Raw genomic sequence first — 17,151 nt, 5'->3', positions numbered from 1 at the left:
GAGCAATCCTAAACCCTGAGACCTGGGCTGCTGGAAGCATCCCTCCACTGGGCTCTGCCAGCAGGCCTCCCCACCCCCCACTGCAGAGGCCACTGCTGTGCCCCCTGAAAAATGCAGGCAGCTAAGGTGGCAAGTGTAGGCCCTTGACTTAAATCATTGTAAGGGCAGGGGTGGAACAGCCAGCCAAGGAGCCAAAGCTGCTCCATCTCCCTTGAGAGGGGGCCCAAATGAGGGTCTCTCATTTCAACCTTGGAGCTGGTGCAGCAAAAATCACTAACAAAATTGCCCACTTTGGCTGGTACAAGTGGAAGAGCTTCAGATGTGGTTGCTGATCCACTGCTCAGCTCTGCCTAACTGCTCCCCAGATAGGGTTTGGATTGTTCTGAGAATATTAGAAATATTCATGTGCGGCTTTCTATAGAGAGCACTATGTTCTAGTCACAGTGAAGGGACTGCTATAAGGAAACACAATGTGATGGTAATAGTAATTCAAATGTCAAGAAGTTGATTTTTTTTAAAAGCTTTGCAACCTGACAGATTCTGAAGAAATTCAAGGTGGACAATTATCTTTCAGTGGAGACCCCTGTGTTGGCACATCACCTCCTGGGTATGAGAAGAATTGTATCGAAAGAAAATCTCTCACACAACTAGGCTTTTCTAGTATTTTATTATAAAAAAAATTCTGGATATTTGCTAGTCAAATACTTGAGCACAAATGCCTACTTGAGAGCTTATGCAACCCTCTAAGCAGCTTCTAAACAGGCACCTGAAGAATATCACAGGCAAGAGAACATTCCCTCGGTTGAAAGGCTCACAAAAGAAGTCTCTTGTCCACACTCACTTTGACACACTTTCTTGATCAGCCTGGCCAAAGAGCCGAGCTGCAAGGCATGGTGCATACCACTTCCAGAAATTTGACAGAGGCTTGATTGCTTGCCCCTAGATATACCCAGAAAGCCAACAATGGACCATTTATACAGTTGTGTCAGAGGTAGGAGGGCACTGTGAGTTATTACTGAATTTAAGTAAGCATCTAGCACTCTGTGATCCTTTGCTGGTAAATGATCAGCTTCATGCTCGTACATTGAACGCTCCCTTGTCCAAACCCCTCTAGAAAGGTTTCCAACAGACTGTAGTTCTCAGGAAGCCAAGCATACCCCAAACCCCCTTATTCCTATTGCTACATCCCAACCACCGTCAATTTCACTAATATCACACCAGAACCATTTTTCACCCTACTGCTTCCACAAAGGTGGCAACAATCCCCCAAATACAGAATTAGTGATGACACATGCTACTTCTGCCCATAGCAATACATTTTCAACATTTAACCAATCCCTCTGCACTATGTAGAAACCACATGTGACTTTTGCCAAAAACCTCCCTTCAGCCACGGTTGATATTAGTTAACAAACTGTATTCCTGCAGATATGTATGTAGCTCACTGCCAGATTCAGTCTGGGTTCTGCAACTGCAGCTGCTTTAACGTCAGAAATGCACTGCAAAAGGAAGAGACAAAAATTAGTGCTTAATGTAAAGTTTAAAGACAGTTGCTGGTTAATTATAAAGTTACTTGCACCAATTTTGAGACTGCTACCTTTTTGGGATTTAAAGTTTTAGTTGGGAGTTTCATGGGAGCATACAAAAATTGAAGCCACCAAATACCACAAAGTTGCATGATTTAAGTTTAGTAGTGGAAAAACAAAAAGGGCCTTGAATCCGCCTTAAACCTGGTTGCACAGTTTGTCTTCAGCTTGATCCTGTACACCAGCATGCAGTGGCAATAAGACATAATTTCAGCACTGGCACAAGGACAGAGAACTACAGATATAGTCTCTCCAAAGCTAGAAACTATGGTTATCAGTGAGGGGCAGGATCCCATCCCCAACACTGTGGCAAGTAATGAGAGGCAAAGATGGCAGCTTCAGAATGCCTCCAATGCACAGTGCGATGTCAGGGAGAATCTCTACCCTTCTTTTGAGCCCAGAAGAGGGTCAGACCTTGCACTGGACTTTGGAGGCACATAAAGCATGATGTCAGAGACCAACCCTTTCCCTTCTCTCTCCACTTCTGGGCCTCTGCATTGAAGAGTGCCAGGCCCTGTGCCTGTCCACCTTTCCACTCACAGTCAACCCATCTACAGAAGGGCAAGTCAGATCTGATGAAGAGAGGACATCTGCTGGTAGCCTTCTATTAACAGGAGATGGCAAACTGCCCGATCCATTTCTTCCATGGCCATTTGGCTTCTGCTGAGGGCATGCACGCTATAATAGCCTTCTGCAACCTGGTGCCCTCCAGAAGTTGATCTACGGCAACTCTAGTCATCCCTGATCACTGGCTGGGGCTGATGGGAATTATAGCCCAAAACATCTGGACAGCACCAGGCTGTGGGAGGCAGACCTAGAGGATAAGATGGCACAACCTCAGAACGCCTATGTGACCAGGAGAGGATACAAAGCAATAAAAATTATGATCCCCAGCAGAATCCATCACTTCTTATTTTATTTTATAAAATTTATGTACTGCTTGACCCTCAAAGCTGTTTACTTCTTGATGCAGAATGTTGAGTTTTGTAGTGCCAAGTATGGCATCTTGGGATAGAAGAACGCCACTAGCAATTTTTATTATTCAGACAGCTTGCCTGGCCTGTAGCTTTACATCCATAAGATTGCACTTTAAATCAACCAAAGCAGAATGCCTCTGCAAATAAACTGAAGTAGCTCTCCCCATTTTCCAAGAACTGCTTGGTCCACAGAATTAATGGATTCTCATTAGAGCCAGCCTCTGCTCCCAGATCTTCCAGATAGCAGCTTCCTTATGCATATCTTTTACTCTTTTGTGCCCAAGCAGTCCCTCAGTAATCCAAGTAGGTCCATAGCCTATTTGAAGGTGCATTGCTGCTAAAAAGAAAAGAAGCCAAGAAGAATAAAGTGAAGTTTCTAATCATATTCCGTTAAGGAGGCTTGTGATCTTGAAAGATCACAGCTTGTTCTTTCCTCTCGCAGCAATTCTGGCACTAGCCCAGCATGTTCTGGCCTTTTAGCTAGTGCCATTGACATTCTTCACATGAGTGATGACACAAAAGGGCTGCAAGTGCATGCAAAGGGGGAAGGGAGAGAAGCGGCAAAACCAGACCTTACGAGGCATCTTGAGATGGAGGGGAAGGATCCTGACTCTCCGGCTCCGGGGGAGGAGCTGGCACCGAGTCCTCTTTCTTCTGCGCAGCCAGGAAATCATGAATTGCCTTCTCTATCTGCGGCCTGAAGATGTGGTTTAGTTTTGGATCCACCACCTGAGAAATAATTCTGTCCACTCCAGCTTCCAGCATCCCCGACCTGGGGCAGAGACAAAGGAGTCATTCAGCTCCTCCAGAAAGCTTCCCTTCTTCCCCCCACTGGAGCCCTCCACAGCCGTCATGTCAGCTGCAATTAGCATTAACATGGTGTGAACTATGGCTCTTTTGGTAGCTCCTGTATCACTAGACAGGCATTCTACCCGGTGAAAAGAAAACCAAGAGGTTTTGAACCAGCTGCCTTTGAGGGCCCCAGCAGAACCTGCAGCAGACATCTGCTCACCCAACTGCTTTAAAAAAATGTATGCTGGGTGGGAGCCACTGCAGGGTGTCCATGGCACACAAAGCAGCAAATAAAACCTGACTTGGCATCAACAAGAGGAAAAAACATCACACTGGAGGAGATAGGCGGGATATGAGGGGAGGTGATCTTTTTGGCTAGTGCACTTATGACGAAAAAGCAGAAAGGCGGCCTTCACCCCAGGACCTGCCACGATCAGCTGCTCCCCACATCTGCCCGTCTAGACACACCGGCACTTTTTACAAGACAAACAAAAATAAACACAAGCAACACAAGACAAAGAGCTTTTCTGGGAACAGTGTCAGAAACCAAAAAGCGACTTATTACTTCAAGGCTGTGCTGGATAAAAAGAGCAGGGCATGGGCTGTCTGGTGGGGTTAAGTCATGTCTGCAACAGGCCAGGGGAGGCAAACACAGAGACACTGCACAGCCGTTGGGAAGCAGCTGCCTGGGTAGAAAAAACACACCCAAACAGCCAATATTGTTTTGAGTCTACGTGGGCACTTAAGAAGATCTGAAGTCTCTGACACTTGGTCTCCATGAAGGGCATGCCTGGCCTGGCACAAATTCCGGGGTCAGATTGTTCCAATGCTCTTCCAGCTCCTGCAGCTTGTGCACTGTGCCACGTACTAAAAATGGTAGCTACGTGTAATGCAGGTTGGTGCTGCTGTGCTGCCAGCCTGGTAGGCAGGCCCTCTACAGCTGCAGCAATACTCTCATTGCAGGGCCCCCTGGGTACTTAAGAGTAGCAGGTGAAGACACAAGAAGCTTCCAGGCTGGCTGCTGGAAAACCATTCATGCCAATATAGTCATGCAAAACTTGCGGAGGTTATACACCACCAGTTTATTGAACGTTCATGTTTGTGCGGAGATTATATGGCACTGCCAGCTAGGGGTTGTTGTCCCACAATTTCTAGCCTAATTTCCAATCACTTTTCTTACCGGACTTTTGCAGTGAGGAAAGTGATGTGCTAACTGCACTAGAAATGGGGTAACAACCAAATTTGTACATTTAAACAGGCCGTCTGGAAGTGTCTGCATTTGTGCATCCCCAGAATTAATGAAGGCAAACAAAAGAGAACTCAGTTGGTGGTGTACACAACATGTTTCGAAGCCATACAAAAACTGAGCAAGGAAGTCAACCAGGACATGACAAGCTTAGCATGTCTCCCCGCCATTGACTGCTTGCAGCAAAACAACCTGTTACAGAATCGATGGAGCACAATGCATAAGCAACTTCTGCTCCATGGCTGAACCACTTCAGAGGCACATGAATTTGATTACAAGATGGCCTGGGGAAAGCTCTCATAGTAACCACTGTCTCAAGGCTCATCTACACCTGCTACCCTGCTGCTTTGCCCTGGGGAAATCCATTGTTTACTGCTGAACTGGAGCAAACGTCAATTGTGTTTCTCCATAATGACATTTGCTCCAATTTAGTGATAAGAGAAGGTTTTCCGGGGGCGGGGGGGGGGGGGAGGAGGAGGAGCAAAAACACTTGGACCTGTGGATGAGTCCTCACTGTCCTACTTCACAATTGAAAATTATGGAACTAAAGGTTTTAACCTGAACATGCCTCCATCAAGGCAGATGGCTTATAAATGCAACTCAGGATGTTTCAACAATAACTTACCATGAGCTTATCATACAAAAGAAATACCTAGCATGTAAGCTGTGCTTTATGTTGATGGAGTCATACAGCCATTGAGACAGACTTATGTACGACCCTATAGGTTCACTGTCTGCAGCTATGGACAACACTCACAGCTTAATGCCAACACTCAATGCCCAGGTGTCAGGTATTTTAGCAATATTGTTTTGTGAATGGTCCCTGCCATTTTTGCATTTAAGCTTCATCATAATTATTACAGCCCATGTTTATTTACTTCTGACTGTACACCCCAATGAAGGCTTCTCCAGTATTCATGCCAAGACCACCTCTAGATTTCATGGTTTTCATGGCAGCCTTGGGGCTGCCTCAATTTAACATCAATCAATACATGTAGCAGGGCACACTCTCAACTTAAGTCTTTGGTGGTGATGATGAAATGGTTTGAAAACACAGGAAGGGTTGTCCAAGTGATCGCATTGTCATAGTCAAACCACTTCCTGGTGAAGTTTCGTATGATATTGCCAAATGTATATAACACCCAGCTTTCTCTTTTTCATCCAGTGGAGGTAATGAACCATTGCTTGAACACTACCACAGATTGTATGTGGGCAAAAAACCCTGAAGTCTGTAGTCTAGGGGTGTGCTGGCTGCATTCTTTTTGAAGATGCAGCAGATGTGGCCACACGCAGGCTGGATTTTTGCAGCATATTTCATCTGAGGTGGACCTTTAAAATTGTTTGGAAGCTTTAGCAAGTACAAAAGGTAGTAACCAGGCTACTGGAAGACACTGGCTTTTGATCTCTTTCCAGGAACAATTTAAGGTGCTGGTGATTACCAATAAATTCCTAAATAATTTGAGGCGAGGCAATTCAAAGGACCATCTTCCACCAGAGTCTGTCTGCTGTTTTGACCCGGAAAGCTGTCTGTGTGCAAACGCCAACTCCCTTGGCCTGAAAAGCGAGATGAGTGCCACACCCCATAGTTGCCTTTGACTGGACCTTGACTGTCCAGGAGTCCTTTACCTTATTTCACCAGGCATTGGGGATCATTTTAACTTTGAATTCTGCTGATTTTCAGTACTGCTTTAGTTTTTAACTTAGTTCTTTTTAATTTTATTGTGCTATTACTATGATTTATATCTGTATTTGTTTTTAACTTATTTTGTACGCCACCATGCGGCCTCTTGTAGCCAAAAGGCAAGCTACAAGTCTTCTAAATAACTAATCTGCCATAATACAGATTAATAAATAAGGCTGCAACCCTATGCACACATATATGGAAAAAAGCATCTCTGCATACAATGGGACTGACTTTGAAGCAACTTCATGGAAGTACTCCGTAAAGCTTGCAAGTCACCTCCCGCTCTCATTCTAAGCACATTTTAAGAACCATTTCTTGAATCCTATCACCATCAGTCAGGAACACAGCAGCTTATTATATAAAATTAAAATTATGTACATTGAACATACAGATAACCCAGCCTGGCCTTCAACAAAATTAGGGAAGAATGTGTTTGCAAAGAACACGTTGTGTTTAGTGAACTGGATTAGTTACACTACAACAATAGTTCAAGGAGCAAAACACTACTTCACTCTGTTGGACAGCACCCCAACCCCAGTGACATTAAGCTCATCATGCTACTGTATCTCATGCTGGAAGTTGGTAAAAGCAAACAGAACTAAGACTGCATGTTCATCAGATGCTCTTTCCCTCTTAAAGCTGTGGATGCCTGCAGACCTCCATTAGACAGCCACAAGTGACACTCCTGGAGAAACATGGTGTTGATTAGCAATGAAATTTTAAGTAATTTCAACGGATGAAGAGCCACAATCTACCAGGAATGTTTCTTAGACAATCCCATCAAAATTTAGGGGTATTGTGCAAATGTAGGTTACCTTCATGAGTTAAAAAACAATTCATTATTGTCACTTATATTTTAGCAGCTTTTACTTACTGAATAACGCTCTGCCTCAAGCCATTCCGCAACTGGTTTTTGTTCATTGCTGGGTTCCATTCCTGCTTATCCAGGTGGGTAGACACAAAGTTGTCCACTTTCTGTCTCAAATTCTGGTAGGCTGGCTAAACAAAATAGCTCAATTAATATAATCCTGAAGTGTTTATTTCAAAATCCACACAGACCACTGACACCACACTGAAATACACTTGTTTACCCTACAATTAAATTTCAACAGGATTGGCATCATTTGCCTTTAGCAAGTTTGTTTTTACCTATGAAAACACCTCCAGAGTTGGTCCATTCAACTGATAAACAGTTCTTACAGATAGAAAGTCCTTCCTAATGTTTAGTTGGAATATCCTAGACTGATTTTTCCATAATCAACTAGCTCTGTCATTCAAATCCTGGAATAAAACTCCAGCTAGACTCCAACCAGTGTCTGTGAGGCCATGGTAAAATTCAGTTGTTGCGGGTTACACAGCTAAATACCCTGTTCAATGAGATTCAGCCAATATCTATGTACCTGCATCCCCCAGAAAATCTTGATGGATTACAGGACCAACATACCCTCCTCCTACTCCTTTATAAGGCTTAGACAGACTACCATTTATCCCTATTTACATGTAGGCCACTGAATGCAGTGGGGTTAACTTCCAAAACATGAATGAATAAAACCATGTTGTTGATGTGGACACCACTATATGATGCTTGTCTGCTCAATGTTCAAAGATGGCTGCCTTATGCCAAGTGAGACTAGTGGTCTACCTAGCTCAGTATTGTCCACACTGATTGGCAACGGCTCTCCAGCGTTTCAGAGAGGAACCATCCCCAACCCTACCTGGAAATGCCAAGGATTAAACCTTCTGCCTGCAAATCATATGCTCTAGTTCTACCACTACGTTATAGTGCTTTCAGTGGTAACATGGGCTGGAATGTATTTATTTTGGTTTATTTTACTCTTTTTGAGAGTTGCCTAATAATAATAACAATAAAGCACCCCCCTAGGAAACTTATACAGGAAGTTATAAGCCAAGGACAAGCTACAAAGATGCTCCAAAACCTCTGTGACCCCATAAGAATGTTAACATGGGTGTATCTTGCACAAAACACAAAAACAAGAGTGCAAGCCATGTGACCACCAAAGGAAAATAAATGTTTTGCCTGGGGTTGTGTATACCTTTCCCATAATAGACCACACCACAAGAGCCAGCAAAGCTCCCCCACCTCCGGGAGTTTGGATTAGAGGGGATACAGTGCAGGCTATGAGATGGTTTTCCTGCGAACTCGTGTGTCGGCTCCTACACACAACCCCAGCCGAAGAGGCAGGGAAGCCGGGCGACTGCAACTCTCGCCACCCCTGACAGCTGACCCCGTTGGCTGGGGCGAGTTCCTCCATAACGGGGCTGGGTGGGGACTAGGGAGAAGAGAGGACAAGGGAATAAAAAGAAAAGTCCCTGTAATCCTGGCAACTCCTTAGCCGAGGCCTCCCCTTTCGATCCTGCAGAGACACCCTCCGCGGGGCTGCTACGGGGAGGGGCGCTTACCTTGGTGTCGACGTCGGCCAGGCAGTCCCTGCGGAAGGCGTCGAAGAGGCCGCGGCTCTTGAGCTGCCCCACGATGAGGGCGATGAGCTGCGCGTCGCCAGGGGGCAGCGAGGCCGGGTCCGTCGCTCCAGGCCCCGACGAGCTCCCGCCGCCTCCGCCCGTGCCGGACGACGCCCCGCCCGGCTCCGCCATCCCCCCGCCCGGCCCTCCCAGCGCCGCCCGACGGGCCGCCGAAACAGCAGCGCCGCCGCCGCCCTCGCTCCCGCCAGGTGCTGCTGCTGCAGGGGCGATGGTGGCAACGCCGCCGCCGCCGCCGCGGCACCCTCTGCTGATCGCGCCGCGGCAGCTGTTGGTGACGTTGCCGTCGCGGAGCATTTGCGTCATGCCTTCCCGCTGCATGCTGGGAATCAGAGGCCTCCTCTCTCTGGACTGGGAGGGCGCAGACTCCCAGGAGCCTTTTATCGCGATAGCCATCTGGCAGGCTCCGTTGGGACGCGCTGACAGCTGCCCCAGCTGCAAAATTTGTGGATTGGTTGGCGCGGAGTCATCGCGCTCCGCCAATATTCAAGTGCGGGTGGGGTTCTAGATGGGAGAGCAACGGGGATAAGGAAAGCAGCCCTGAATGCTGCAGCCCTGAATTCTGCAAGTCCTAGGGCCGCCAGAAAAGACGGGGCTGTGCACTCCCTCCTCTACCCCCGGCCTCATGTGCCCGCACTGCTCGTTTAGCAGGAGGATTTTCTGGTTGTCAGTCCCTTGCACATAGGGTTGCCGTATGTTCTCTTTTTTTTCCAGGACACGTCCTCTTTTTCATGGGGATGTAAAATGAGAGTCGTCATAGCGATCCATAGTTAAAAGGTAAAGGGACCCCTGACCATTAGGTCCAGTCGTGGCCGACTCTGGGGTTGCGGCACTCATCTCGCTTTATTGGCCGAGGGAGCCGGCGTACAGCTTCCAGGTCATGTGGCCAGCATGACTAAGCCGCTTCTGGCAAACCAGAGCAGCGCACGGAAATGCCGTTCACCTTCCTGCCGGAGCGGTACCTATTTATCTACTTGCACTTTGATGTGCTTTTGAACTGCTAGGTTGGCAGAAGCAGGGACCAAGCAACGGAAGCTCACCCCGTCGCGGGGATTCGAACCACCAACCTTCTGATCGGCAAGTCCTAGGCTCTGTGGTTTAACCCACAGTGCCACCCGACAGTTAAAAGTAGAAGTCGGCAAATGTGTCCTCTTTTTTGCTCTTCAGAATAATGGCAACCCTACATCACAGTACCCATTTTATCCCCTCTTTTTTTTGCCTTTGGGGATGCCATGTTACACTTCCGTTCGTTCGTGTGGGTTACTTAGAGTAGTTATCCTTCAGGTTCTTCCCTAAAGAGGACAGGGCTACTTGTAGGACAGACTGAAATGCTCCATTCTGCACAACTGTTCAAGGTGCAGCAACCTCTTTTTCACCCGACATCCCTCTGAAAGACAAGTCCCTTGAGTTGGGGGCATTTGTGTGTGTGCATCTTTGTCCCTAGCACTCTCATCCATGCATATGCCCACAAACGTTACATATGCGCTGTTAGGGTGTGCAACCCTACAATCATAAACATGCCTGCTCAGAAGTAAGCCCTGTGGAACTTCCTGTTGCACCAGGGGCCCTGTCTCTAGTCTAGACACCTGGTGGAGAGTTCAGATGTTTGGTGGAGGATTGTGGATGGTCAGTGGTGAGGCAAATGCGCTCCATATACATTTAGAGGCAGTACCTTGTTACTGGCATGCACGTACCAAAGCTGAGCTCTGCAATTCAAAACATTTCCGGTTCTGAGGCTTGGTGAGTCATAATGAAACTTAGCCCAACATCAGGTGTCCTAAGGCAGCAGGACTGTCCAGCGTTGACATCAGCTTTGGGCCCTCCATGCTGTGTGCCTCCATTTTAATTTCCGATGATGCCCCAGAATGACACCATGTCAGGTGCTCTGGGGCATTGTGGGGAACTGAAATGGGAGCTGCTAGCTACCCTTGGACTGCCAGCTAAGGCCATCAATATAAGGGGGCCCCCGCCAGGACTTGGAGCTGACAACGTGTTCTCCAACATTTCAGATGAAAACAGGGACACATGTAACCCCCATTTTTTGTAGGAAAGGAAGACTACCTGAGCCCCTCATTTAACACTCGTTGAAGGCTCTCCTCTACCTGCTATATTCATTTACTCTGCAATAGCTTGTCTCAGCAATTGTAGCGTGTGTGAACCAGCAGGCTGGGCCAGAGTGGTGTAGTGGTTGGAGTGTTGGACTAAGACCTGAGAAATAGGGGTCCAAATTTTTAGTCTGCTATTATGCTCAGTGACCGATTATGGGCCAGTAACTATCTATCAGTTTAACCTACTTCACAGGGTGTGGGTTTTTTTGCAGGGATAAAGGTGTGGGAGAGGGCACCATGTACACCAAGCTAAGTTATTTCACAGAAAGGTGGGGTATAAATCATAAATGTTCCTAACTCCCCTCTCCCAATTAAAAGCCATTTTCCTAATGCCTAAACTCAACCTAAAACATTTAGAGTCACTTAATCTACATCCAAATAATTTTCTAATGTACCCACAGCAAAGCCTAAATGCTTCTGTGTGATGACATTGCTCACTACATTATGCTGCCTGAAACTCAGCCCCAATTCCACTCCATTAGAACCAACTCTTTAAAAGTCTTGCCAGGCCATTCAGACATGAGTTACTGCCTGCATCTTTCCACCCCTGACCACCGTGCTACCTGAATCAGGCTGCTTCACTTTAAAATGCAGACTAACTGGGAGTTGCAGCCACAGATGCCATTGGGTCACCCTCCTTCTCTCAGCCTGAATCATCTCACAGGGTTAAGGTGAGGTTAAAATGGGCTAACCCTCTGATCTCCTTGGAGGAGAACTAAATTAACATGTCTGCCATGTCTGCAGTTGTCACTTAGGGATCATCCAGACTTGTGCCATGTTTCTAGGTAGAGGTCTGCACTTTAAAACTCCTTGTCTGAGTATTTTTTTCCCCTTCCAGCGGTTCCCTGCATAAACCCAATCGGAGCAAGTGGCAATCCATGAAAAACCTGGATTTCTGTTTGTTCTCATTCAGCATTAAAGAGCAGGTTTTCCCATGGAAAGCTGGGCAAAAAGAAGAAGAAGAAGAGGCACTCAGACACATAAGCTGTGCCTAAAAAGCTGTGCTGCTGAGCCCTAAGTATGATATGTAAACTGGCCACGAGAGGGTACTGCAGCTTCACAGTTGTTAAATAAGGTGGCGGTGTGGAGAGCAGGCTTGCTCTGAATTAGCTTTGAGAACAGGTTGAAAAATACTGTAGTAAAATTCACCTGCTTTCGCTGACTTGTGCCCTTGATCTCATGTAAGCAGTAAATAGGGCTGTTTTACAATTTGGGGAGATGTACTCTTGTGAACCTCCACATTTCAATCCCAGCAACACAAAAGCCAGCTTGCTTTTAACTGCCTTTTGGGGTAATTTGCATGTATAATACTGCGCAAATTATCACAGGGGATACCCAGATGATTATGAGTCACGTGAATGTGCACTTGTTGCATGGCAACTAATCTATGAGAATAAATCCTTGCAAGAACAAGATGAGTGAAATGCAAACAGTCAGCCAGCAGCAGTAGCACAGCTCAGCAACCATGGCTCTCCAACTCCCTTGACACACAGGAACACTTCCAACATGGATCTTACATGGTTGATGGAGGGGAAAAAGCCCTGCAGGGAAGGGTGGGTGTGCCTCAGACAGAAGGGTATACCTCCCCCACTATTCAGATGTCTGGATTCTGATGTTAGCACTGAAGCACACAGTGCTACCTGGCAGCCCACTGAAATGATTGGAAAAATCAGTGGTAGCTGGTGCTCCTTGGGACTGATTGGTTGGAAGACAGAGGTGCCAACAATAGAAGGATCCAAAGCCAATTACATTCTAGTTTTGCTCCCACCTTCCTCCCTTCTCAATTCCACAAAGGGCAACACTGAGACTAAGGGGTAGTAAAATGACAGGTAGTGCCATTCCCTGGACTCATTGAAAATAAGAAGGTAGGAATATGAAGGTGGGCTGAGATTTGTGGAAGAGTGCCTCACCCATTTGCCCAATGGGCCAGTCTCAACTGGAAAAGTGAGTTGGTTTCTTCTGAGCCAAAGAAGTCCTTGAAAATTTTGGGCCTCAGTTATTGGTTGTAATGCGCAAGATCAACAGGTCCTCCAGATACTGTGAGATCTACTGGAGTTTTGTTCAAAGGAAAAGAGCAAGCTTGACACCTCAATCCCATGAGCACTGATCCATCATTCCTGCTGGACTGAGTCAAGACTTTAGGTAGTAGAAGAAAGGGGGAGGGGATTTATGTGAACTAAACTCTTGTGCCATAGGAATGGATGTTTTCCTAACCAATATTACCACAGACACCATCGCTCGCAACATCCGCCCGCACAAGGTTTTCCTGAGTTGTTGTTTCTTAATTGCAGGTGTTTCGCAGCGTTTTGTACGCAGCAAGCAGTCAAGACTGTTGCCTGCTCTCCCTGAAGTTCACAAAACATTCTGGTTCTCCTCTGTCACAGAGGGTAAAGCTAGAAGGGTGATTGGTTTCTTGGACTTGTCACCGATATTTACTATAGGCCAGCTCAAACATACAAAATAAACCTCCCACATGAGAGCTTACTCATGTGGATAATTTAGTGCATGAGTTCACAGCTTCCTGGTGGCAATTTCTACTGCCATGCCAGCACATTTTCCTGCTGTGGGAGTCACTTTTAGGTATATCTATCCCCATGACTAGATGTCATTGTAGCTGATAGACCATTAGCCCAAATGTGTACATTAAGTACAGGAGTAGCATCTCTTCTGACTACTGAAGCAGGTGGCAGGAGGCAGAATTTTGCATGCAAACACAGTCCTTGGTGCCTGATTAAAATTCAGCTGCCCTGAGAAGCAGTGCAAGCTACCCAGTACCATCTGTCAGCGAGGGGGGGGGGGGAGATAGATATATACTCACATTCAAAGGCATAAAACCTATACACTGAAAAAGACTGATCTGAATGCAAATGTTGGCCTAGGTGGCAAGGGATCTGAACACTAAACTCCAATTTTCACTTGGCATTTCAAAGGGTCCCACACTAGGCCTTCTAATGTGATATTTGCACAAGGGTTTGCGTTGGCATTCATGGGGGGGGGCAGTCCTGCAGGCTGATTCTGTGCATTTGACCTCCCCAGGTTGTACCACATCTGTGCCAACTCAGTGCCAATCCTTTAGAAGTCCAAACAGAAGCATCCATGGCTTCAACTGAGACTTGAGGGCACAGTCCACACAACAGAAAGATAAACAAATCCCTGAAATTGGCAAGTAGCACTTCTTTCCCCACAATAATCCTTCCTGAACTTCCAGCCGTGCACTAGGGGACTAAATTGGGAGTGGGATATATGTCAGCCACTGGTGATTTTTTCAAAAAAATTAATGCAGAAATGTGGAGAGATGAATTTAAGTTTGGAAAAATGAGAAATGGAGAGAACCAAAATTTACAGATCCTAACATCCCTAGATGGGCTCAGCTAGAATTGGCTGCAGAAGTTTCCCAGCCATGAAAAGGAGAAGTGTTGGTGGCAGTGGTGAGCAAGCATGCCATGTAACTTCTAGAAATGAGAGTTGCATCATTCCTCTCAGCCCTGAGCCCACTGCTAACCACGGTTCTTTGAAAGCCTGAAGGTCTTTTTTATCAATGATTTCCTGAAGAAGATGGAGAAGGAGACTTGCTTGCTTGTGCAAGGCATTTGCGGCTGAGGCAAAATGCTCCTTTGGGGATTTTCCTTCTGTAATCATTTCCCATGGACAGGACTGGTGTCTGGCTCAACAACAAAGCCATTTCTCCAGAGTATGGTGTTGGGTTTGTTCGTTTTACTGGGAATCTGGGAAATAAAAAGGGCTCAGTCGCAGAAACTGCATGGAGGAAACTTTCGTGTTAAAAGATGTGCTTTATTTTATTTTATTTTTAAGAAGGAAGGAGACCTTTTTGAACTGCTGTGCCTCACATCGGCAGTAAAACTGTGTGCCCAGGAGAAATAATTGGCAGGTTTTCCTAAACTGTCTTGACAACCTCTGGCCATGAAATTGAAAAGTCAGTTACTGACTTTCAAAAGGCTTTGTCCTTGCCAATGATTAGACGGAGAAATCTGGAATAGGTGGCTTTAGCCAGGCATAGTATCTGCTGAAATGCAGACTGAATGTCAATAGGAAATCGTTGCAGAAGAGGGAAGGTTGTGTCTGCAACTCTGCCCGTAATGCACCCACACAAACATACTCAGTCACACACAATTATCGAACTCTGGCAATTTCAATCGACACATTCCTCTGGCGCCGTAGCTGGGAGGAGGAGGATTGTGCTGACAGGTGGGGCTGTGAAGCTGCAAACTTAACATTTCCTCTTTTGTGCTGCAGGCATTATTTACTTATTTTGTGAAGGTATCAGTCACCTTCTGTACCGCAAAGGTACTAGCAAGAGCTGCACAGCAATAAAAAGCTGAACAACAACAAAGGCTGTGGACTCTCGAAGAAAAGGTATTCTAAATGAACCGGGTGTGTGAGGAGGGGGAAACTGTCAGCAGACATACAGCAATCCTAAAATGGATCTGTTACTTGTGAGTTGATCTTCCTGGCTGATGACTGCTTTGAGCAGTTCTGGAGTAATGCCCATGTTTATTCAATATACTGTAGATAAGGAGAAATAGCAACAGAGGAAAGGGCATCAGCCATGTTGTCAGGGTCAGCTTCAGACTCCAACAAACTCTTGGCATGGTATTACCAATGGTGCTCCCATTGCCTGCCCAGCACCCGCTCACACAGCCACAACCACTTTTGTACTCATAGCAGCAGAAGCAGCAACACCACTCATTGCCCTCTCTGCTGATCCTGTGGGTGGAATTTTAGCAGTGGATAGACAGCCGTGCTGCTTTTGAATAGGAGCTCCACTTGCCTCCCATCTGCAGTGGCTGCTCACCATTTAATTTACCCATAATGCAATGCCTTGTTCTGTAGATGCCATCTATAGATCACGGCAGCCCAACTTTTCATACCTCAAGGTTCAATCACCAGCATCTCATAGTTGGGCTGAGAGAGACTCTCTGCCTGAAATCCTGGAGATCCACTACCAGCCATTGTTGCTGAGCTAGATGGACCAATAGTGTAAGGCAGATTCCTTATGTCCCATGGCTATTCCTCACTGGAGGGCTTTGAAACACCCACTTTTCCTGATCGTTCCTTTGCCTCTTCTCTGTCAGCTATGGGTAACTTTACATGTTACTCTCACACAGGGAAATCTATGTAATTCTTTTGTTTACTTGTTCATTTACATGCAGGTGGCAAAGGCAGAGACAGCCAGAGTTCGGTCACTAGAGAGGGGTTATTCTCAAATACTGCTTAATAGTGATAGATTTTAATTAGTAATATGACCACACTTCAGTTCCTAAATTAAAGTGGTTAAGCAGTTATGTGTGTGTATGTGTGTGTGTGTGTGTGTGTGTGTGGTGTGGTGGAACTGATGGGTTGAATGGCTGGATATTTTTCACTGTTCCTGATGTGGAGTGGCAATTCTAATCTGTATTCATGATTGCAAGAACCCTCCAGGTTAATTAAACCCGAGCACAAAGACACCCTGGATTACCAAAATACTACTGCAAGCATGCATTGAAAGAGGCAAGGAATTTCATTTTTTATCCACATGGCTTTGGTGAATAAAAGGCTGCTCAAAATGTGCTCACTACTTTTTGAGAAATTATGGAAAATTTGCTTCCAAGTGTTGACTCTAAACCCCATTCATAAGGGGAAACAGTTCTGGAAGGGGTTAATCTTAGAAGCAATTAATCTAGAATAAGTGTGTTTCTCCTCTGAAAGGCTTTTATTTTATTATTCATTATTTACTCTATTTGCAGTTTTTGTTGCCCACTTATGAAGATTCTCTGTGCGGTTTAGGGTAAAATTTTAAACTATACGAAGAAAACACAAACATGAAATATAAAACAAAGTAAAACCAGCCACAGCAAACAAAGTTTCTAAACATCTAAAAACATCTAAAAATTCCAATGGCTACAGGGCCTGTTATTCTCGTGTTGCTGGTTTGAGAAATTGTGGCTGAGAGAGGCTGTAATGCAAGCCAGGATTAATATTGTAAATTTTGGGTTAAGCTGAAGCAATGAAAATGGTTTACATAGCCTGGTGCTGCTATATCGTTATCATTTTATTGATATGGGGGATGGGGGAGTGTGCTGTGTCAGTGTGAATAGTGAGGGGCCTTGTAGTTGCGCATCAACAGTCAGCATCTGGTCAGCTGACTGAGATGCCCACAAGTCACCTGATCCCCGTCTACCTCCGCTGCGGGCAGAGATATATTTCATTTCTATTTAAATTATAGCAATGATTTCTAAATGCACATCTCTCTATAAATCCA

The 17,151-nt window shown here is 45.9% G+C and overlaps 1 protein-coding gene across 1 annotated transcript; it reads right to left on the bottom strand.

Moving 5' to 3' along the window:
- Window positions 1-648: 648 nt before the first annotated feature.
- BOD1 (biorientation of chromosomes in cell division 1) lies at window positions 649-9,113 on the bottom strand. Its single transcript, XM_083430991.1, has 4 exons — window positions 8,707-9,113; window positions 7,160-7,284; window positions 3,136-3,335; window positions 649-1,499 (listed from the first exon to the last, which is right to left on the bottom strand). Exons 1-3 carry the CDS (start codon window positions 9,103-9,105, stop codon window positions 3,137-3,139), a joined length of 723 nt encoding a protein of 240 aa, XP_083287117.1. The 5' UTR covers window positions 9,106-9,113; the 3' UTR covers window positions 649-1,499; window position 3,136.
- Window positions 9,114-17,151: the final 8,038 nt, after the last annotated feature.

This window comes from Podarcis tiliguerta (assembly GCF_965153285.1).
Source record: "Podarcis tiliguerta genome assembly, chromosome: 2".
In the NCBI taxonomy this organism is placed as follows: domain Eukaryota; kingdom Metazoa; phylum Chordata; class Lepidosauria; order Squamata; family Lacertidae; genus Podarcis; species Podarcis tiliguerta.
Note: the sequence above shows the minus strand (reverse complement) of the source record. Positions and strands in the feature narration are given on the sequence as shown.

What these genes read in the sequence shown, in the direction of transcription:
- BOD1 (XM_083430991.1), bottom strand. Translation starts at nt 9,105, where the DNA reads ATGCAGCGGGAAGGCATGACGCAAATGCTCCGCGACGGCAACGTCACC. An exon ending in TGGCCGACGTCGACACCAAG is followed by an intron (nt 7,285 to 8,706) that starts GTAAGCGCCCCT and finishes TATTTTGTTTAG; the next exon opens with CCAGCCTACCAGAATTTGAG. An exon ending in TTGAGGCAGAGCGTTATTCA is followed by an intron (nt 3,336 to 7,159) that starts GTAAGTAAAAGC and finishes TCTCTGCCCCAG; the next exon opens with GTCGGGGATGCTGGAAGCTG.